Source organism: Labrus bergylta, chromosome 5 (genome assembly GCF_963930695.1).
Source record: "Labrus bergylta chromosome 5, fLabBer1.1, whole genome shotgun sequence".
NCBI classification, from domain to species: domain Eukaryota; kingdom Metazoa; phylum Chordata; class Actinopteri; order Labriformes; family Labridae; genus Labrus; species Labrus bergylta.
Genome location: NC_089199.1, coordinates 17484543 through 17508637, shown reverse-complemented (window position 1 = coordinate 17508637; position 24095 = coordinate 17484543). Strand labels below are relative to the sequence as shown.

The 24095-nt window shown below is 39.6% G+C and overlaps 1 protein-coding gene across 1 annotated transcript; it reads right to left on the bottom strand.

Moving 5' to 3' along the window:
* Nucleotides 1-115: 115 nt before the first annotated feature.
* synpra (synaptoporin a) lies at nucleotides 116-23804 on the bottom strand. The gene is made up of 6 exons (XM_020633863.2): nucleotides 23645-23804; nucleotides 23447-23512; nucleotides 5512-5636; nucleotides 3623-3821; nucleotides 3297-3488; nucleotides 116-1667 (listed from the first exon to the last, which is right to left on the bottom strand). Exons 1-6 carry the CDS (start codon nucleotides 23660-23662, stop codon nucleotides 1416-1418), a joined length of 852 nt encoding a protein of 283 aa, XP_020489519.1. The 5' UTR covers nucleotides 23663-23804; the 3' UTR covers nucleotides 116-1415.
* Nucleotides 23805-24095: the final 291 nt, after the last annotated feature.

Here is a 24095-nt window from a genome sequence, read left to right as displayed (position 1 = left end):
GAGAAGCATCAGAATATCCCTGTTTCTATTGAAAACAAGTAAACAGCTCAAAGGTGACAGTTACATGTTCAACACAGATTATAAAATGATATCAGAACAGACTCTCAAACAAAACTTATGAGCAAATTAGAGCCTCTTTATTATCATGAATGACACTCATGGATGTCACAACATTATAATACATACATGGTTGTTCAATATGCTCTACACCGATGCAAGCTACATGCTGAAGAGGTAAAAAAGGAAAAAAACAAACAGGGTTGCACAAGTGATATCGATGTAAACAAACAGCATCCAAGCATTAGCCTTTGAACATTACTCATGAACTGCACAGATTTTGTTCAACGTTAAACAAGGTTTAATTTTTTTGAATTAAAAAAAAATAAGAAGCTCAGTATTAGTTACGGACATGCAAGTCCACTTTTCACTTTTTTAAATTTAACATCACTGTGGAACTGGTGTACTTTTTGCTGGGCTTAGACATTGAATATGGATAATCTGGACATAGTTTAAAGAGGTAAGACATATGTTTATGATTTCCCTGTAATATATGTACACCGTAGAAAACGGTCATAGCTGTGTAAACAATGAAGAAGACGATCCCCCCTCTAGACATGATTCATATAACATGACAGTGTTATAAACCATCTGTGCAGATGCACCAAAGAAATCATGGACACAGAAACATGCTGCGATGTTTGCATTTTTTTTCTTCTTGAACAAACAGTTTGAGTAGTTAGCAGTTTATCGCTATTGCTTTACATTTCGAGTACTGACATGACCTGTGTTTGACAATGAGATGCAACGTATGCAAATACAGAACATTTCCCAAATGATTGTCAAAATCAGTTGCTGTATTGGAAATACCCATCATCAAAATATTGTCCGTGTGGGATTGGAAAATAACAACACACACTGATATAAAGAACATTTCAATAGTGAGACAGGGTAGTGTGGATTTTGTAAACTGTCTTTGATAAAATGCATTTCTCATTTTTCAAGAGAGCACACATAAAACATCATGCACTTGGTCATCACTGTGTTAGAAATGTGAGCTTTGTACAAACATGGAGTACTTTCCCTTATACAACAGTGTAAACCAGTTTGAAAAAGACATCCAGTGGTAACAGTGAATGTCTATTACCAAGCACAGAGAGAGAAACCTCTTTTTAAACAACAAGAAATACAACATATAGCGAACAGCACTTCAGACAAAGAATGAGTAAAAGACTACTTTTACAATACCCAACAATGCCTTTATCTACAACACATATTATTTTTTTTGCGCAAACAAATTGAAGACATACTGAATAGAGGATAAACGTTAATCCTGAACTATCTTCCTTGTATCACTCCCTCCCTGATTGCCCAAGTTTAAAATGCAGTAGTGCCGCTAATGTAACAAAAAGGCACGGCTACATTTGATTGGAGTAGGAGGTGGGCCCTCCCACCTGGCTGTACTCAGACACCTGGCCAAGAGTTCCCTGAGAGCTGTAGCTTTCTGACTGCTCAAAGCTTCCTTGGTTGTAGGGCTGTTGGTTAAAGGTGCCGGCCTGTTTCTCAGATGCCCCGCCAGCGAACTTTGAACCCCCCTTGTGCCAGCCGGTCTCTTTGAAGACAAACCAGATGTTCCCAGCCCAAAGAACAAAGTTGAGAAAGCCAAAAGCCTGGAGAGAAAGAGAAAGAGAATAAAAGACAAAGCAATTCTAGCCAGTGAAGCACACATACTTTCAGTTTGATCTCATAATTTTAAATCCTATGGGAGTTATTTTATTTTTCAACTCCTTCAGCATGTTAAGCCATAAACTTCAAGTGAAAACCAATGACATGGTAATCTTCCACTGGCACCTTAAATCTCTTTAGGTTTAAGGATTTCAAAATAAAATATCTTCCCAGTCATCACCGAAATTTGCCAAATGCTTTCAGTGTATACACTCAGCTGGCAATCCAACAGCTGTTAATATTATTTATACTAGAGCCTGGCCGATTAATAATATCTGCCGATATTATCATATGCAGTAACTATCTGTATCGGCTAATTTTATATGCCGACTGTTGTGCTGCCTCACAACGCCTCACAATGCGGTAGTCTTGGTCAAAAAGTTGCACTTCAACAGACAGCAAAGACTACAGCCGACGACAAACCACCACATATGTTCTGCGCACGCGTGAGAGGAAATAACTCTGCATGCTAGCCGGCGGCGGTAGTCCCCTGTTATGATACGAGAACAATGTCTGATAAAATGTTCAAAATGGCGCTGGCATTGTCAGCCCTGGGTCTTTTAGTGGAAAAGAAAAAAAAGACGACAAAAAAGGAAAAGCCACACTAATGGGTAAAAGCATGGATACTAAAGCAGCAGACTCGATGGGCTTTTTTTTAACCTTGGTCGAGAGCTGGAGAGAAATGAATCCTTCGAACAGCCAATCAGAGTGATTCCTATCACCAACTGCACCGACGCTGACCGATGCCGAATGACACCGTTTCAACATGTCGAATAGGCCGAAAAAAGGCAGACGGGGGTCCAACTTGGACCGACAGCCTGTCTGAGTTTCACCTGATCTTATCAGACGTAGCCTAACTATTTTGTTTATTATTTGTGTCTGTGGATGCAGTGGGACGTTGTTCTATATCCTATAATGACATTATTGAGAAATTGCTTAAATAAACGGCTGGAGATATCCAAATTAACACGACAATGGAATTGGTTTTGTCATTCGAGCTGAGCAAGCGTCCAAAATAGCTTCCACATTCATCCCTCAAGTGACTTTTTTAGAAAATATTTGTTGTTTAAACTGGTCAGTACATTTATGTTGGCGAGTTTTATTCGTCTTCCAACTGAGATGAGATGATTCAAATTTTGTACAGCTCTGCGATGATAATTAATGGCATTGTATTGATTTGTATTGTATTCTGCTCAATGTAACACTGACACTTCTGCCAACATTTCAGCTTCTTTCAAAGCTTGTATGTTGGCTGATTCTCCATCATCACTCAGTGTCTGATACTTTTACATTCATTGCTTACACTTAAAAAATGACACTTCCTCTTCTTCAAAGACTTCCATCTTAATTTCTGCTATGAACTTTAACAATCCTACGGAGCCCCTGAAGTCCCAACAATATCTTGTGTGCACAAAATTTAAAAAAAATTAAACATTTTGGGACTTCAAGAGCTCTGTGATCCCTAGTTTAAACCTTTTGACTGCATAATTTCAGCAGCAAACACACAATGAAATATATTTTCTGAAGTTAATTCATGCATTCCCAGTGTTTGGACACACATCTTATGAACCTACCACTGAGGTGTTGAGTCCAGACCAGCGTGCTCCATGTACAGAGCCGCACTTGTTTGTCTGGAGTTTGCAGGCAGAGATGAGGAGCTGCACCTCATCAGGTTCAGTCGCCAATTTCACCTCAGACAGAGCCTTGGCCCAAGCAGAAGAGCTGACCAGCCACATGAAGGAGAAGACCACTGTCACTACAAAGTCCTGTCAGTGTGCGCAGAGACAAAAAGGCTTGGCAGAGTTAATGTAAGCTTATGAACAGAGAGTATAAGATGTCACATTGTTAGGAACTTCCAACAAAATAAAACAAATGTAAGAATCCACTGTAGCCTACTCACAATGAGGGGTCCCTTATTGTTTTCACGGTATTTAGTCTGAAAGAAGATGTAAACAACGGTGGCCATGAGGGAATACAGGAAGGCGAAGACTGCAATGGTAACAAAGAACTCTGCAGAGGATGAATAGTCTCCAAGGAGAAACACACGCTCCCTCCTCATGGCCTCACACGCTGGGGCCTCAAAGGATACCTGATACAACCTGATAGATACAGAGGGAGAGTTAAAATTCTTCTCATGTCCATGAATGAACTATTTTATCAGTGTTTGTTTAACCCTAGAACATCAGAGCAACTGAATCATTGATGATTCATTTTCATCAAAGGTTTCCCTGACTTTAACTTTGCCTGACTGGTAAAGTAAAAAAAAAAAGTTATTTTTCTCCATGATACGATGCCCCTGACAGTATTGATATGATGGGAGATGTGACATCCTCTGACTTTAGGCATAATACTTTCAGCAGTAGATAAAGACAAGGTGCAACTGCTATGTTTTATTTGCAGATGATATCAGTATGTTCATCATAAAATTGTTTTTTTCTTCACACAATGCAAATGGAAGGAATCACATGTGTTGCATCTCTATCAAGTAACATTTTCATTAACTTCATACCTTGTTTTGTAACATAGAGGTTCAATTTAAAACCTTAAAGCTCCTGTTAGGGGTATTTATAAGAGAGTGAAATTAATACAGATGCTTCCATCAGCATAAAGATTGATTACTTCTATATTATCATTTTAGTGTCTTTAACCTCTGCTGCCAGCTAGGAGTGAGACAAAGTGATACCACATGATTGATAGGGCTTACACACTTTACCTGCAGTCTCTCCTGCCAGACCCCTAGTATTCTTTCCACAGTAAGTCAGAATGGGCTGAAGTGCAGAGCAGGATATTTTACGGAGAATTCACCTAGAGAGGGTGGGAGGGGGTGGTGAAGTCACAGGGAACCTGTGACTGGTGCACGGAGCATAGTGTCTGGAGTGTCTGCACGCGACCCCTACGATCTCCGTGCACGTAATTTAACGGCTGCATCTTGTCTTTTGTTTTCCAGTTCTTCACTCTTTTGTTTATGTTGGGATTCCGATAAACTACACATCGCAATGATATTAAGGCAAGTATTCTCATTATGTTGCCGTTAGCAGAGTCTTTTGTTGTCTTTTTTACGCCATGGAGACCCTCCTGTTTGACAAGAATAGTTTCCCAGTTTAAAGATAGTATTTACTTCTTTGTCCACAGGGTGTCCCAAAATCATACAAACAAACAAAATCCTCACAAGGGCTTTAAATCAAAGCAGGTTTTATTTTACCTTACTTCTTGCAATACACTGTCATTTTTTTCCCGGTTTTCCACTGCTCTTACAGAAATCATTCTGATATACAAACATTATTTTAGAATTGAGTAACTTTCAATTTATTTCATAGTGTCCTGGGAAAATCAATATGCTACGAAACAACATTGATTTCAAATATATTTACTATCTTGGCAAAAGCATATTTTTATTTACAATTAACACTGCAAAAATACAATGTATTCCAAGGCTTTGAAAATATGTTATTGTACATTATGATTGCAACGTTTTTTTTGTTTTCTTATACTTTATTGCAGGTTGTTTTTCTAAATTATAAGTTGTCAAATTTTATCACATATTTTGTTCATCCTGGCACATTTTTTATATATGTTTTTAAACATACAAGAATGCATACAACACGAAATAAAATGAAATAAATAAAAAACCGAGGAAAAGGTTCGAAGAGAAAAAGATAATTAAATTAAGATTTGGGAAAAAAAAAAAATTAAAATAAAAACAATACACAATGCACAGTATAAACATCTGTATAAATATTAAGCATATCTCCTGCCATCGAACAGAGACAGTAAATCATTCCCACTCACCTAAAGGGATAAGCAAAGTCAATGGCAATGCTGAGGTTGCTGCTTGCCTTCTCCATGCAGTCCACACTAACCCGTAGCTGTCCAGAGTAGCCCCCACATGTCGCAAAAGCAAAAATGGCAAAAAGCTGCAAAAGAAAGAAAACACAACAACATGCAGGCTATGAAAACAGTCACTAACCAACAATGATGCAGTGAAACAGTCACAACAGGTTGTTATGAGGAGATTATTGTTTTGCCATAGAAATGGTAAGTTTCATTCAACACTGTTAATAATTATTTTTATCAGCCTTTATTGAAATTGTTGACCTAATGAGTCAACCAGCATTCAAGTATAGTGTATCCAACCACTGAAATGTTGTTGATTATTTTTTAAATCACAGATTGATATTACTATTAGAGTGGTTCACAACATGTGGGTCGGGACCCAAAAGAGGGTCCTGCCGTTTTCAGTGGGTTCGCGAATGTGTGCCTGGAAAAGAGATGGTGTCAAAAAGTCTGTGAAGTGCTTTTTGAGCATGTTTGTTTTGTACTGGTTCTTTCATTCGTGACACATTTTGTATTGTCTTTAAGTCCAAACTGCACTATTTTCATTCAATAAATCTGAATGGTTGAAAAATCTCAGATATTTGGGTAGCGATTTCTCATGAAGCAGTTGGTGGTGGGCTCTGAGGCTAGACCTGCTGAGAACCGCTGTACTGCAGCCTATCTTTGAGTTTTTCTCTTTGAACAATAACCCTCACTTAACCTCACAGTGTTATATTATAACAAATGGATTAGTGCAGCTTTTACCATATTGAGTTAAATATACATCAAATTCAGAAGTATTGAGTTGATGGGTTGGGTTAAATACTTTGCTTCTAAAAATTAAACTTTAAAAAACCACCTTGAAATTATATTAAAGTTAAGAGTCAAACACAACTCTGACCATAATTAAACATTGTGAATGGTTGTGGAATTTCAACATTCAGCTTTTCTTTTCATTGGGAGGAAGATGTCCATGAGAGAATCATGTTTCAAGCTGAAATATTTATTGAATCTTGATCAAGGAAAATTAAAATGTCTGTCAGCGAAATGATCCTCTGCCTGAAGTCACCGCATCTCTGAAGATTCTCCTCTTTCTACAATTCGTAATTCATTTAGCAGATTTTATCGGCAGTGAGGTACTTCAGAGAGTTAGTACAACACAAGCAAGGACAAGGAGGAAACAACATCCAACACGCACATCCAAACACAGGTGCTGACAAGCAGTGCACAGAGGCACCTTTAAACTAAAAACAATGTTAATATATCATTAACAACAACAACATGGACAGCTGTTCTTGAGAGTTCTAATCAGCATCAAAAACATCTGATATATAATATCCTCCTCATCATCAATATTATTAAGTGTGTAGGTGTTCATGAAAGAGCTGGGTCTTTAGCTTTTTCTGAAAGGTGTAAAGGCACTCTGCAGATTTCCTCAAATATGTTTTATTCCTGAGTATATGATTTGACTTTCAAAAGTAGAACACCAGATTTGTGTCATATAAACTTTCTAAGCTTCAAAACTCAAAAAGAAGTGTGTCCAAAGTAACAATTTAGAGAACTCACTAAACGAAAAGAACATACAAAGATAGCTCATTTCAGCCAGTTGCAACACAGCCCAAAAAGTTGATTTGCACATACATTCCACCTCTGATGAGGCTAATAGCCTTGTAATTTCGGATTTTGGGCTGGCCTCTAGGTTGCCAATCAGATTTCAAGAGTGGCCCATGCCCCCCCTTGCCACCCCGTGATCTGAAGCTTCATATTGTGACTTAATAACATTCACTTTACCTGGTCACTGACTAATAAGTTAAATGCTTTGCTATCTTTGCAGTCATTGTTGGCAGCTAGCATACAAATGCAACGTTAGCTGAGATATCCCTTTGCTTATTGATGGTAGCGATAGCTTGTTCCATATTATTACAGAGATAAAAGAGGTGTGGACACTCAAAAACCCTTGACTGGTAATAACCATCAACAGGCCATGTTTAGGGTTTCAGACACTTGAATTACACCATTTCTTATTAGGATAAATACTTAATTTTAATACTTTTACAGGCGAAATATTAAGTATACAAGACTTTACATTTAGAGTTAGAATGCTATCAGTTCTAATTCACAGGAAACATTCAAACTGTACCGAGTCATTTTTTTTATTAAGAAGTGGGGATTGAGAATCAGCAGCACCATCTTTTGAAAAAGAAATTGCTTTAGGGCATGTCAAGAATTTCTCTACCAAGAAGCTAATTTAACACCCACTATAGCATTTGGCCACGTCAGCATATGGACTGTTATAGCTGCAGTGGGTTGAACTGAATCAGGACAGACGGTCTAAAGGGTCTTGAAGAAGAGATCACTTTATGTACACCATCCATTGGCACCTGATGTTAACTTCACCTCAAGGCTTATACAAACATAAAAAGAGATGTTCAAATACGTCCTTCAGTATTTTCCTTGATATAAATTAACCAAATTCAAATATAAAGACAAAAAGGATCTAAACTTTCAACGCTATGCATTCAGCATAGCCATTGGAACAGCGGCATCTCTGCGGGAAATTCAAGTGTTGCAGCAGTAAAAGACAACAAGAAGAACATGCATATGAGCACTATTAAAATCATTATTATTACTTTTTTTAAAAGATTTATTTTTTGGCTTTCTGTGCCTTTAATGGAGAGACAGGACAGTTGACAGAGTTGGAAATCAAGGAGAGAGAGAGAGAGAGAGAGAGAGAGAGAGAGTAGGGAACGAAATGCAGGAAAGGAGCCACAGGTTGGATTTGAACCATACATGGGGCGCGCACACTAGCCACTGATCCACCATCACCCCAAAATTATTATATTATATATAATATTATTGTACTATTGATTTCATAATTATGAATTATTATTATTATTATTATTATTATTATTATTATTCCAAGTTTGGAAGACAAATAGATTAATGACGTGGTTTATCCATTATGTCGCATTTTTGTGTGTGATTTTAGTATATAATATGTTAGAAAGAACATCCAAGTTTCACATCAAATTCATTTAGTGATGATATTTGGTTCTGTTTTGAGTCATTTATACTTACCAAGTTCTGTGACATTGCCATGTAGTATGTTAATTACTCACAATGGGCTGAATTCTTTTTTTATTTGTTGTAGAAATATCTTGACTTTATTATGTAATACAGAGATGGATGTGAAAGGCCTTATAAGCTCCTGGTGAAAACAGAAAAAGGGTTTTTTGCAGCTATCTATGCCCCCCCCCCCCTTTTTTTTTTTTACAGACAACAGAATAGAGAGTAGAAAAACAGACAGGGATTTGAAGTAAAGTAAGGACCAGTCGAATGATAAGCCTCCTTATTATAATCAACAATCATACCACATAAACACATACACACACCCCCTGCCCTTAAAATGCTTTCTCTCTCAGCCCAATTTGTCATAAAAAGCTTTTAAAGCCTCAAGAGTAGCAGCCACCATAATAAGACCTGAAGCCTGGTTAGCATGAACCTTCCTCTGGGGGGCGCTATTATAACACGCAGATGCAATAACAGATCAGCTGTGGTAAACAAAAGAGTCCTGGTGAGATCGGTGCACATTTTCTCAAAGTGCTTTGTGTTTAAGTATGAGGCCTGCACGCTTTCACATTATCAGGTGATTAATGCCACCTTGTGGCTAAATGTTGTCATTACATTACGGGTTAGTCATAGTTATTTTTTGATGAGTACAAAAAGAGTGTCAACACAACACATCAGCTTCATAGAGTTCACTGACCACATTTAGTCTGTAATGAAGAACCAATCCAGCTCAGAGCTTCTCTACACTGTATGCTCACAGTTAAGACAGTTACAATCTAGCATGCTGACCCTCAATCCATTTTTGGATTGTCCATCTTTACAGGTAAATTCATTTGTACGTTGTAACATTATAGCATTGCCACGGCCGAAAAAGTTGTATCAACATATAAATATATATTAATGAAGATGCACACAACCATTTATTTCAACTGATAGAGAGACTGGTATCCACGGTGCTTGCTTTATTAGGCGGCTACTGTTGAACTGCTGAAGTAAACACACAGTGCCAGGTGATGCTTTGAGAGGCCAATCTGGGTCACAAAGGGCTGAGCTAGCTTTGGCTGGTTAATGTCAGCCCAGATCAAAGCCAAATGCTGAACCATAAACCAAGGACTCAAATGTCCACTCATGTCCTGCAGCTTTGGGCCTCAGGTGGAGACTGAAGGCTGCCTATACCTGACTACTGTGATGCACCTCACACAGCTGAACCTCTGCAGGGAATGGATCAACTCAAGTGACTTCAAGTGATTCTCTCTTTTCAATTTGTGGCAAGATGGGGCACAAAGAAAGAAAGAAATGTGTTCACACATCTGCAAACACGCTGAGCAAGTTCACATATGCAACGAAATCACATGCAGCAAAAAACAACAAGAGATAAATACAAAGCATGCAGACTGTGGCATGTGCTTATCTGAACAAACAAATGGTAGAAAAGTGACCAGAAGAGAGAGCGAGAGAGAATACTCCCTCCTAATTATCACAATCACCCGCAGATAAACATCTCCCGTTCTCTCTCTCTCTCTCTCTCACTGTACGTCTGTATACTCTCTCTCTCCCTCTCCTGCAGCTGCCTCGTCTCTCTGTGATTTTTTTCGGCCCCTCTCATTTCTGGCAGGGGCCTTTGAACAGGAGAGCGTGGCATTGTGGAAGGAGGGTGGGTGCTAAGCCCCACGCCCCCGTGTGTTTATCTGCCTCTCCCAGCTGGGCTCCTCAGGGAACAAGAGATAGAGAGGGACAGACAGAAAGAGAGAGAGAGAGAGAGGAAAAGCAACAACAGAGGATACAGGGAGAGGAAGAAAGAGAAGCCAGGGTAGAGGAATGAAATTCATCTGCAATGCAAACAAAGCTCTGAAGCATCTCCCCATGTGCCCTCTTCTCCTCTGACCCACATTTAAGACTAATGCAAAGACCAATTTTCCAATCATGGTGACTTGTAGACTTTAAAACACAGCTTGTGGCACTATCTTGATGTGTTAGTGAGTGGATGCAGGTCTGGATGAACACAGTGTAAGAGCGGAGGCTGGTCGAGGATTATGAAACTGATCCAGAAGCTTCAGGCTTAACCAGCTGCAATCAAACCTAACTGACGAATACACACGGCCTACACTGTGACAAACTGGAGCAACAAACAAGTGAGAGTAATAAAATGAACCAGGCAGAGAGAAGAGTGAAAGAGACAAGTATTGCTAACTTGCTAAATAAATTAAATAAGAGGGATGACAAGAGGAGAAGGAGGAGCTGCTCAAACAAGAGCATGTGATAAGCATAGCAAAGGCAGCGATTGCACGAGCGCCGAGCAGGGAAGTAAGGATTCTGGTAAGTGGCAGACGGGCTAAAAGGTGCTTTCACTGATGGGCTGCACTTGACATTTTTCAAACCTCTTCACAGACACCAAACACACACACACACACAATGTCCACCTGCTTCATTCAAGTCGATTGGAATCATTATGTGAAGTGGCTGCCTTAGTATGAGATAAATGCCTCAGATGTTCAGCCCCTCTCCTTGTCTGACTGGGAGGGGGAAAGAAATATCTAGGACACTCTTTATGAAGAAGAAGAGAAAGAGGAAGATGAAACAGAGTGAGGAAAAGATTGAGACGGGGAGGCATATGCCTTACAAATTGCTTCTCTCTACTATAATTTAAAATCACACCACACCAAAAAAAAGTACACCACACCACAAACAAGGAGGCTTGTTTCAACAGAGAGCAAAGCACTTCTAAAAAGTCAATGACCTTTTTTAAATTGCTTCTTGATATTCAAACTAAGAACATTTCTGATATAATGAAACAAAACACAACATATTTGTGTGACTTTAGGGCACATGCTGTGAGGCAATTGAAAGTGATATTGCTTTGAGTTATTTGTGATGTATCCACATTGCCATTACAGTAAAACAATGTGACATTTTAAAGGGAAATTCAGCCTGTTCTTCTTTCGACTGGTCTTTTTGTCATATTAGGATCCTTTCCAAATTAAGGTCAATGTTAACAAGAGACAGGAGCACACGTATCAGGAGAATGAAATGCAAGCCTTCTTTAGCTTTCACAACAAATTTTAATTTTACATGAACATTGGAGGTGAACATACACCGTATATGATCACTTGCTCATCTGCTGCTCCATCTTGGATTTTATCTGAGCATTAAATGTCCCTTTTTCAGCTAGCCATTAGAATCTTCGCACGTGGGCAACTGCATCTACATCTAATTATCAAAACTGGTACTTTTTTAAATCTTTTTTATCTATCTATGTCAAACTGGTTGTCCATGAAAAAATTGAAGATTTTCCATCCATATGTTTCTGAACAAAACATAAACATAATCAAATAAAACATAAAGCCAAAAAATGTCTTTCCCCCCTGGCTATGGCTATTGCTGTTGCAGAGTCCTCAACATGTTTACTGGCTGGTTGACTGGTGGGATTCTGCAAACCTGTTCACACATAAGCTAATGTGGCGCGGCTCTAGCTTAGTGGTGGGTTAGTTGTCTTTCAACCAGAAGGTTGGGGGCTCAATCACAGTGCCCTGTGGCAAGACACTGAACCCCAGACTTCTGCCACTGCTGCGTCAGCGGCATGTGAGTGTATATGAATGTGATTAGTTAATACTGATGGACACTTTACGTAGCACCCTCTGCCTTCAGTGTATGAATGTGGTGTGAATGGGTGAATGAGACATGTGCTAAGTGCTAAGCTCAGGTTCATTTACCATTTATCAGCCTACATTGCTTTTTTTTCTAGACTCTGTGTTTTCATAATCTCTAAAATACGGGTCACAGGCTCGGCAACTGCTGAAACAACGCAAATTTAACAAACCTTGCACCATATTCAGAAACGTTGCAAACTCAAAAGCAAATGCTAACTCCTTAAAACAAATGCAACGGCTATAACACGCTGCAAAAGCATACAAAATATTCATACAGATATTCAGAAAAACAAATGCAAATACAGAAACGCTTCAAGTGCAGCGTTTAACGGAAGTGCTCCAAATCTGTAGGGTTGCTTTATGTAGCTGTTTATTTACAGGAGAGAGTAAGATAGGCAGGTACAAAAGTTTGTAAATTGTATCATTGAACGACACAGAAAACCATCAGTATTACAGAAACACAGAGATAAAAGAGACTGGGATTTTGACACCCAGGACGAGACAGCAGAGAGGGGGTTCTGTTGCTGCAGCCCTGGGATGCCTGGAGCTAGTGCTAGCTCTGGGGCTAATGTTTTTTTGTACATGTTATAAAGTCGTGTTTTTTCACAATAGACTGTGGGGCACAGCCCCGGAGAAACTCTGCTCCAGTGGTGTTTATCGGTATGTGGTTTCATAATAAATCCATTTCCTCGTCTTTGAGTGTCTATCTGTAGAGACCTGAGTGTGGATTCAATGAGAGCAGCACCGATATGCCTGAAGCCAAGTCATGCACCTCGCTACGGTCCTACTGGGAGTCTTCTATACCGGCCACTGCTCTTAAACCTTTGACATTGACAATTGTATATTCATTTGTAAAAACAACTTGACCGAAGACCAGAGATCAAACTGAGCAACAAAGACTTTATGACTTTTCCTGAGACAAGAGGGGACATTAGTTCTCCTATCCATGGAGCCAACAATGCTCATAATTAATTCCCTAACTTTTGACCTAAATGTATTGTATTGCTTTGTAAATACAGTCTCCATTTAATTTTTTTTTCCACATCTTGGAAAAAAAACTACTACTGCATTTAGTTGTATTAAATTAAAATTCATGTAATATAAAAATAGTTGTGTGTAATAATAACCATATGTCTCTGGCCTTACAATCGGCCCAGGCACTGACCTTAGTGAATATCTACATGTTTGCATTTGACATGTGCATTCATGCTTGTGTACTTGTTGAGAATTTCCATCCATTCATATGCTTATGTTTGTCTGTGCATGGATGCATGTGTGCCTCAGAGTGTGTAACCTTAATGTGTGTGTGCACGTGTGTGTGTCTGTGTGTGTCTGTGTGTGTGTGTGTGTGTGTGTGTGTGTGTGTGTGTGTGTGTGTGTGTGTGTGTGTGTGTGTGTGTGTGTGTGTGTGTGTGATTATCTGAGTATTTAAGGACCTAGATCAGAATGTAATGTGCTCATGGCCCAGAGTAAAAATATCTCACCCTCTCCGCTCAGGCAGAAGCATTACTGTGTGCATGCACATACACAGAAAAACACACCCACAGTCTCACTCGCTCTCACTGCTGTGGTCCGCCTCTGTGCAAATATGACCAAATTGTATGCCTGCTAGTCAACTACAAAACAAAACGCAAATCAGAAAAGAGAGCAGTGTGAGGTGAGCAGCAGGTGCAGTTTAAAGGGAAAAAAAAAAATAGAAATCAGACTTTAGGGCAGGGGTCTCCAACCTTTTTTCATCTGAGAGCTACTTTCAAAAAATGAAAGTAGCCTTTATAGCCATCTTTCCAAGACAATGCACTGTATCGTATTGTACCATATCGTCTCTTGTTGTGCCATGCCATGTCATAAAGTTTCATGAATTTTTAGCCAAATGACAATTTTTACATATTTTTTAAACCTCACATTTTGTAAAAGCTCCTGTGAGGAGTTCTGAAATGGTTTGAGCTGGTTTTGCATTTTTATCTGGATATGAAACAAACAAGTGAACAATATGAGCTCAAATCAAATGAGAAATCTTCAACTAGTCCGTTATCATGGACTTAGGCATCCCCGTTTTGATCAGGTTTTTAATTATCCCTGTTTTTTGTGTTTTGCATCCTATCCCGATTAGAGAAACCCAATTTAGCTAGATTGAGAAATCTAAAAGAAAAAGGGATGCTGAGGCATGTATACTCTATACCCTGGTTTCTGACATCTGCAGACAACCTGTTCAGGCGCGGCCTCAGTCAAGTAACATATTGGCAAAACAAACATGACGGCGGCAACAAGATCATCTGTTATTCTGGATGACAAAGAAACTAAGTTCTGTGATTTCGCTATTAAAAAAAAATTAATATAATTGAAGGTTTAGACAGGAGAAAGCATCGATAAGCTGACCGTAAGACTGTGGTGAACAGGTTACAGGACGCCGGTTTCCCGTACGGAGGAGTAAGTCAGGTCACATTGGAGAGTAGCCTCCATTAGAAACATTACTACCACCCTGTCCTACAAGTCACGACTGCGTAGCATCACTCATTGCTCCTTTGTCCTATGCGGTGGCAGGATGACACCAGTCAGAGGGGAGGACATGTTTAATATTTCCTGTCATGCTCTTCTCCCATTGTTAGAAATTAGGTGGAGACGTCACATCTGCAACACGATGTTGGCAGTGGTTTAATTTTTCTCAGCTTTCTAAATTGCTGAGGTTTGCGTTGTTAAAAAATAAACACCACAGGCGCCTGCGCAAATAAGCTGTAGTAATCAGAAACTGGGATATTAGTATTTATGATGTATACAGGGATATATATAACCAGGTTTCTCTGTGTGCATGTAAACTCCATATCCCAACTATGATCAAAACCAGGATATGAAATCAAACCGGGACCAAACTTAAGTCCACTTAAACGTTCTCAGTGAGATGAATGAATGTTTCTATAAAGTTTTCATAATTGCCTTTGGGATTGCCACCAGTCACTCCAAGACGAGGTGATTAACTGTGCTCTGCAGAAAACGCCTATATTTACATTTTACATGACAACAATTCACAGGAAGTGACACATTTATCTGTTAAAATAAAGCAAAATGATTGATTTGTTGCAGAACAAAAGAATGCACGTTCAGGACCGAATCAGCAAAGAGGGAAGACTTAGCTTATTGCTTTATATCCACAAGGGTCACTGAGATCTACACAAAATGAAAGGTCCTCAAAAGAAGAGAGAGAGCCAATGAATATGAAATGAATGTTAAAACTTACCTTTTACCACTAGCCATTATACCGTGAGGGCATGTTCTTATAATGTTTACACTACATTGGTGAAATACCACTTCCCCTACTTTAGAAGTTACACAAATAAGTGACACAAAGAAACTGCCACATGAAAGCTGTCTGATCTTTGCGTCAGTGGAAGCATCACAGAAAATAAGAAGCTCATTTAGCCACCACTAATCCCGTCCTACATAGGAAGCTCTGTGTGCCCTGCATAGCCTTGATTCATCTCACCCACTATCTCGCTTAGCTCGCTCATTCAGTAACAGAAGCAGGCTGAGACCTCCATTTATTTCTGTAACAGTTTTCTTTTTTTGTTGTTGTTGCCATACTTCCACCCATAGGGGTTAAAGGGGGCCACTGAGTCAGGTGACTTGGATGGAAGCAGGCCCCTGTGCCCTAAAGGAAAACGTCTGCACCTTTGAGATGGATGCACAGGACGCAAATGTAGTTCAACCACAGTGTGCGTGCGTGTGAATATTAGAGGTTGTTAAAATGATAGTGTTATATGAGTTGAATGAAGTTTGTCAGGATGTGTGAATGATTGGCGCTGGGTACACTGAAGCCAAACATGCAATGCTTAAAGCCTAAATCATGGAGATAGCTACTGGATAGTAAGAAGATCCGGGCAGAAAACTGGTGATTCCAGAGACCAGGGATAAAGAAAGCTGTCATACTAAGGAGGGAGGCCTTAACTCAGCAGACAGGTGCCTGAAGAAGAACAGGATTTTGGCTTCTGTGTTCAGGGGAAATGCCATTTATACAACGTCTTTGGAGGAAGAGCAGTTAAGGAATCCCAAACCTTTCCTTTCTCTAAATGTCAAACAATACTTTCATAAAGTGGGCAGTATTATACTGTATCAATCTAAAAAATGAAAACTACATAGGCCTACTATATTAATTTTAATCACATTGTAGTTTTTTTTTTTTTTTTTTTTTTTTAGATTGCAAAATGTTTAAATCACTCCACTTTTGGTATAGTCATATAAATAGTCCTACAATGGGCTTTTTTTTGACCTTTCCATTTTCTTAAGCTTTCATCTGTGGTGCAAACTGTCTCCACCTCTGTGCTCTTTATGTATGCTGTGTCTCGTTTAAGTAGACGTGTACAGGAGACGACAGGCTAACCTTTCCCTGTCTGAGTCACAGATGGCAGACTGTCGTCCCGGGGTTGAGAGGGGGACGGAGGTCCAGCTGTGACCTGATGGGTTCAGCTGCCTGATAATCTTAAAATCATATTGTTACTTTAATGTTACTGCAGACCTGAGTCAGTGATTCAAGGACAGATTTTTTGTTCACCTGCGTCCAGCACAATAAGTTATAAAGTCAACAACATTGACACATCATCAGTTAACATTAAGAAGCAGAACATGTAAGCAAAAAATGTGCTTATTTATACTAACAGCAGATAACCCCTCTGAAAAATGTGGCTCTTTACTGAAGGCAGTTCGGTGCTTTAGGTTATTTTTTTGTACTTAATAATTTGTAATTACTGCAAGGGAAAGTCAATGAGAGCTAAAGGACGAAACAAAAACAGAAAATGTTCAAGGCGTAAAGCTAAAAGAAGCTAAAAGGTATTCAAATGCTCGTAGAGGGGAAAATGATTTCCTTTATAGTGTGCCTATTTTTGTTCAAATGTTTGGAAATAAGATTCAGCCTTGTGTTAAAATGTTCCCTGAGCCTGGATTGGTTTAATGTTGTTCAACCCAAAGTAGTTGTACAGTCTCTGAAAAAATCAAGATTACTCTGCAGTATAGAGCAGGTTGGAATATCTGTGATATGTAGAAGTTATTTAAGAATGTCTACATTTAAAACACATATCCTCAGGAGGACTGTGACCTTATAAATGTACTGATAGTGTCACCAGCTGCAAATTAATATGTCATAGTTATAATCAAACGCTTAATTTGTGCAAAAACTCTTAGAGTGCTTCAAGTCATCTGCCTCACCAAAAATAGACATCACAGTGCTGAGATGTTTGTTTGGGTGGTTTAGTGTCGTCTTTTCACGCTGTTATGAGAAGTGTAATTTTTTTCCCTGCCTTATATCGCCTTTTCAAAAGAAATTGAGGGATTTCAGTGCTGAAAAACAGGATCTCTGTCACCAATTTATCTGCATCTCCCCTCTGTCACCTGTTGATTTTGAGTGTGTGCGAGTGCATGCATGCGTGTTTGTTTGTGTGTGTGTGTGTGGGTGTGGGTGTGGGTGTGTGTGTGTGTGTGTGTGTGTGTGTGTGTGTGTGTGTGTGTGTGTGTGTGTGTGTGTGTGTGTGTGTGTGTGTGGGTGTGGATGTGTGGGTGTGGGTGTGTGTGTGTGTGTGTGTGTGTGGGGGGGTGTGTGTGTGTGGGTGTGTGGGTGTGGATGTGTGTGTGTGTGTGTGGGTGTGGGTGTGGGTGTGTGTGTTTGGGTGTGGGTGTAGGTGTGTGTGTGTGGGTGTGGGTGTGGGTGTGGGTGTGGGTGTGTGTGTGTGTGGGTGTGGGTGTGGGTGTGGTGTGTGTGTGTGTGTGTGTGTGTGTGTGTGTGTGTGTGTGTGTGTGTGTGTGTGTGTGTGTGTGTGGGTGTGTGTGTGTGTGTGTGTGTGTGTGTGGGTGTGTGGGGGGGTGTGGGTGTATGTATCTTGCTGTGGTTGTAAGGTTGATGTGTTCGTAAAACAGTGAGCATTGTGGAAACCCCAGAAACATGTGTGATTGTGCACTTTGCAAAGAGGCACGGACCCAAACAGGAACAAAAAAGGAACTAAAAAGCCTTTTATGGAGATTTTGTTTGGAAAAACCTTAAAATTAAAAATATTACACCTTTAGACCCCTGTTTCCCACAACATGAAATGCTATTTGTTTTAGTGGCTATAGCTACAGCTATAACTATTAGACTTAAGAAGCTACAGGAGCTTGATGAATGTATAAGACTCGCCAATCACTCACCCAGATCTGGGGTGAACAAAAATATAACGCATGAAGTAAAATATCCACTGTTGTTCACTGCAATCACTCCACAGAAAAGCCAATTTTTCTTTGCACTTCCATATGTCCTTCAATTTTGAAGTACCAGTGGTTTTCGCTTGGTTACAACCTACTCACTGAGTGATAAAGTTAGCACTAGATTACACTAGCTAGCTACGGACCAGACGGAACAGCTAGCAACAGTCTCTTATAACCAGACAAATCTGTGCTTCTTGTTTTTGATTGGAGGGTCGGTTTTCTTGTTTTTCCTCTTTTTTTCAAACCTACTGGTTCTCGCAAAAATGGAAGAAAATATTCAGGCTGTGTTTGAACTGGACAGGCAGAGCAACTGAGAGCGAGCCTAATCACCTTAAGAATTCTTCTCAACCTTTTGTGAATTGTATTCTTTAGTTTAGTCATATTAAAATCAAGGTGTTGCAATTACTGAAACATACAAAGTATGAATAAGAAGCATTTGGGCCACATAAGAGGGGGAAACAAATCAGAGACTTTGAGATTAAAGTAATATAATTACGTGATCTAAATGGGAAATTTATAAGAATACATTTATGAATTCAAGAGAATAAAGTTGTAAATTTAGGAGATCATAGTCGTAAACTTACTAGAATAAAGTTGTTATTTTATATCAGTAGCAGCCACCTGTACGGAAATGAGGAACGTGGAGCATCTTGTGAAGTAATAGTATAGGTTTCAAAAATAAGGAAATACTGCCTTGTGTAGTCTGTTACAAAGACTGACTGAGTATTATCTCTCTGTGGAATGAGTTGCCTTAAAACAACACTTTAACAATGTCTCATAATATCTGATAAGTTGTGTTGGGGCATTACTTATGCAGATATCAAACTACACATTATTTTGGCACATCATCTTCACAGTATCATAAATATCAGGACCCTGAAAAGATACTTCAAGAAACTGGGGCTTTTCCGAGAAAGAACCACACTGACTTGGAGGAAAGTGGCTCTTTTGTGGCAGAGAAATGAGAGAAATGGCTTCGAGTGGTTCCCCTTGCATCATTTTTGCACAGTGGGATGGCTGTGTGTGAATTAGGCATAGAGTCGAATTGAAATCAATTTAAGAATTTCTTATAGTAAATTAAGGACTCTATTCTCATAAAGTTCCGATTTTGTAGTATGACTCATGTAGTAAGACTTTGATCTACAAATTTTATATATCGTGGCCGTAACACTGCATCGTAGAAACCAACTTGTCAAATACTCGTACTTTTTTGGCACATGTTTAACTTGCACATGTCAAAAATACACTTTACTCTACAAACCAAATGCAACGGAATGTCGTTCTTAGCTGCACTGTAAAGTACAAGTTTGAATGACAATAAAGAAAGTCTAAGTCTAAGTCTAAACCAATGAGCAAACCAGACTGGTGTACAGTAAAGTGCTGAAGATGACATCATAGGAGAGTGGGTCAGTCCTGGGTTTGGACTACAGGAGGACCATGACTTTTAAATTACACTCATCATGGACTCATCCAATGTGACTCAATAGCCTGAGTTTGGCTTGGGTACACAAAGCACTGGAGTTGATACAGTATTTGTAAAACTAGCCGGTTGAACCACTGCAGTGACGATGCACCAGTGCATAAAAAATGCATGTATATCATTTGATTTGCATCATGTGCTCAATCAACTGTATTATTTTGCTCCTCTTTCTCTTTCTATTTCTCTCTCTCTTTCTCTCTCTCTCTCTCACACACACACACACACACACACACACACACACACACACACACACACACACACACACAAGCAGTGAAGACTTTGGGCACATCTCAAAGGACAGCTTCTGCATGAGTTGGTCCATGGTGGAGAGGAGGGGACCTTACAGCTGTTTGGAGCGGAATATGCCAGCCACTGACAGTGTGCCAAACCAAGCGCACGCACGCACGCACGCACGCACGCACGCACGCACGCACGCACGCACGCACGCACGCACACACAGCTATACAACCGTCCTCTAGAATCTCCTGCAGACGTGTGTGATTATGAAACTGCCTTCTCTCTGTGCACAACCAGTACTGAGTGAAGATACAGGAAACCTCCCAGTCTGCTGCAGCCATCTTGAACAAAGTTAACATGACCTTTTAATAACCTCACTTGTCCACATGACCAGTCAGCCATGTAGTCAAGGATTCATTATCATGGGCTACATAAATGCCAGTCGCTGCTTTAATTTCAGTCTTTATGCCTTAGGGTGTGTAATAAACCTGTGACAGACTTGTAGTTCAATTACGAGTCATGAATTGGGAAAATACTTGCTGCAGACGTTTGATCAAAGATCGTGCTAAGCAGAAGAAAAGACTCAAGACATTTGCATGTAAGTCTTTCTTCAGCTGAGTTTGATTAAGGTTGATTCTGCATCTGACATTTTTATCAAATGTCAAAGTTTGGGCCAATGCAGGATGCTGTAAGTCCTTTATAAAACTATGTGTAACATTTTTGTAAACAAGCTGGAAGATGGGAGTTCATTCATGGCACAGGCCTGCAATATAAGATGGACTTAGTTTTAAACTTACCACCATTCATGTACCTAAACCAAGTATTTAGTTGCCTAACCTGATCATACTATCGTTGAAATTTAACTGACATGAACACATTCTTTCCCCAATTCTACTGTATAATAATGTTGTCATGTGATGATTTTGTGGGAAGCCAAAATGTTCAAACACAGGCACTAGGTGTTCAAAAAGAATTCTGTCATTGAAACAAAATCGGTTTATATTATTGCAAAAGAGCATTTCTTTCATAGTCGAAATGTTGTACTACTGTTTCTGATAGAAAGTTACATAAATATTTTGTGTCTCCAGAGGGAGAGTTGTGAATCTCGGAACCGACAACACTTGTGCGCTGAGGTCAAATAAAAATGCGGGTCTGTAGAGTCAGAAAGAGTTTAGCTTGAAAGATAAACTGAAGCTTGCTTCTCATCTCTGCTTCATTCAGCTACCATAGACTTCTACGAGCATCATTCATCTATCTCCAAATGATAGATGAACGTCCTCAACTTGCATTGTGGAAAATGTATGCAACAGGCTTTGGCAAGTAAGATGTATGAATGTAATAAACAGACGGCTTCGCTGGTTCTGTTATGTTGATTATGTTGATTATGTTGATTATGTTATATAGGAGGAAAGAGAGTCCATTGTTAGTTTGAACATTTGCTAAACGTAGAGGGTTTCTCATCTGGACCTTTATAGAAGGCAAATGAGAATGTATTTTATGTGCTTACAGTAGATGCATCTATGCATTATAAATGTAGTTATACCAACATGTAGATCTCCCAAAGATTAGAATTTTGGATAAATCTTGTTCTTGTTTACCCTTTATTAAATAATTGTTGTATATTTATGCCTCTTAAAAATATTCATTGTGTCAACCACTGCTTCAGGATTTATCCACTTTTATTTTATTTTTGCGCTTGACCTGTCTTACATGAATAGTAGAAAAAGGCTTTTAGCCATGAGGACCAGTACAACTACATAACTGGGCTGCTGCAGAATAATTAATCGTTAATTGAATTGTTTGCACTTTTATGGGTCCACTGGCTACGGAGAAGTTGGTGAGGGGAAAAAAGACTGCAGGGAAAAGGTCACTTTTATAATAATGCTATGAAGATGTGTGTGTGTGTGTGTGTGTGTGTGTGTGTGTGTGTGTGTGTGTGTGTGTGTGTGTGTGTGTGTGTGTCTGTACATGGTAATAATATAACGTTAACAGTCATTTGCATGGGAATGTATCGGACTACATCTGAGTGAACACTTTCCAGTTGAGTCTTGGACCAATACAGCACAGGACAGGGTGCAGTCGTGCTAGGTAACATATTCATACATGCTGCCCTCCACCTTACACACACACACGCACACGCACACACACACACACACACAGCAAAAATAAGACACATAAAAGAAGCTTTGTAGGGAGTGTTATCTTTATCAGACAGATGGTGCTTTGGATCAACTGCTTGTTCTCTGGCCCCCAAATATCACAGTAAATCTGGTCACACACACACACACGCGCATACACACACACACAAACAGCCGAAAGGAACGCTAACTGGAACTCACCTTACTGATAGACATATGTCTTTTCTCAGCTAAAAGGTCATGTGTCTCAAAGTTGATTGTCAAAAAGGACATATAGCTGTTGCTGTTTTTTTTAAACATGTTTTTATGGAGCAGTGAGTGCTCTGCTGCAGGAGGATTCTCTGCACATTTGATGGAATTTATAAAAAAGTGGGAAAGACAGACACACGCACGCACTAAACACACTACAGGCACCACACACCACACACACACACACACACACACACACACACATACACACACACACACACACACACACACACACACACACACACATCCTATCTGTACCCTTATGGCTACAGTAATTTCTCTAAACTCACATCAAAGAAAATCACTTATCTCCCTCTGCCTTTAGGCTTCTCTGCACTGTACAATAAACACGACAGACTATAGTCTAGGCTACAAACGGCACACAGACATGGAGAGGTAGTAAAGCTTTGATTCAGTCAGAGGACACCCCGCTCTTATTGATGGTCTATGTTATATCATTTCACTTGTAAGTAAAACAAGAGGGAATTTATAGTGGACTGGCACAAAACGCACATGGATGATGGCACGGCGCATCATATTACGCATAATTGAAAAAGCTACACAGCAGCGTCCCTTATGGTTCTCACGGAGCTATGAATCCTGACATAAACTTGAGTCGTTTAGTCACGGTGAAACGGATCAAAGCCCGAATGATTGCAGTTAACGTCCCTCACCGTGTGGCAGTAAGTAGCACACACTAAGAACCCAACAGATGTGGTCAAGTTGCGCCAGAGAGATGCATGAATGTATACAGTCAAAACCTAATGATTGCAACAGACACTTATCACATCATATGGGCAAATATTCATTAACGTATTGACACAAATAATTAAGTTCTTGCACGCACACGAAATAAAGTTTCAACTCACCCATTCCAAGACACGGATAAATCCCAGAGGTAATTTGAGCACTTGAAATGTCCCCACAGATGCCAGCTGCATATGACACAGAGGGAACATCAAAGCATTGTGATGTCTGTATCCAATTAACTACACGTTGGATAATTTAATAGGTAAACACGCACATTTGCGAGTCATAATGGTCTAAATATTCGCTGGTCCACTCACCTGATCAGCGGTGTCCATTTCTACAGCAGGTTACTTTCTTTCTTTTTCTTTGATTGGATGTAAACAATCTCACACCGCAAGCCAAAACCAGATTGATGCGTCCGTCGCGCCGAGCAGTCAGGGCACTCGGCTCTGATGCCGACTCCGACCGGAAAAACCCGAGTCTTCTTCGTTTTTTTTTTCTTCTTTCTGTTGAGGAATAGCCCCCAATATGCCATGGAGACAGACGGGGATTGGCTTCTTCAAAGAGGAGTGACGCCTTCATTTTAGTTATTGGACAGAACTTGTCTTATGTGACCAGTGTGGGGTTTTGTCTCCTGTTTTTCAAGTGCACCCTCATTGGGTTTACTTTAATTGGTTATAGCAAGTTGACAAAATGTATTTTCTAATTTGAAGAGGTTTTTTTGAGTTGGCTGTACTAGTCAATCTAATGGTGTCTCGTTTTTTGTTT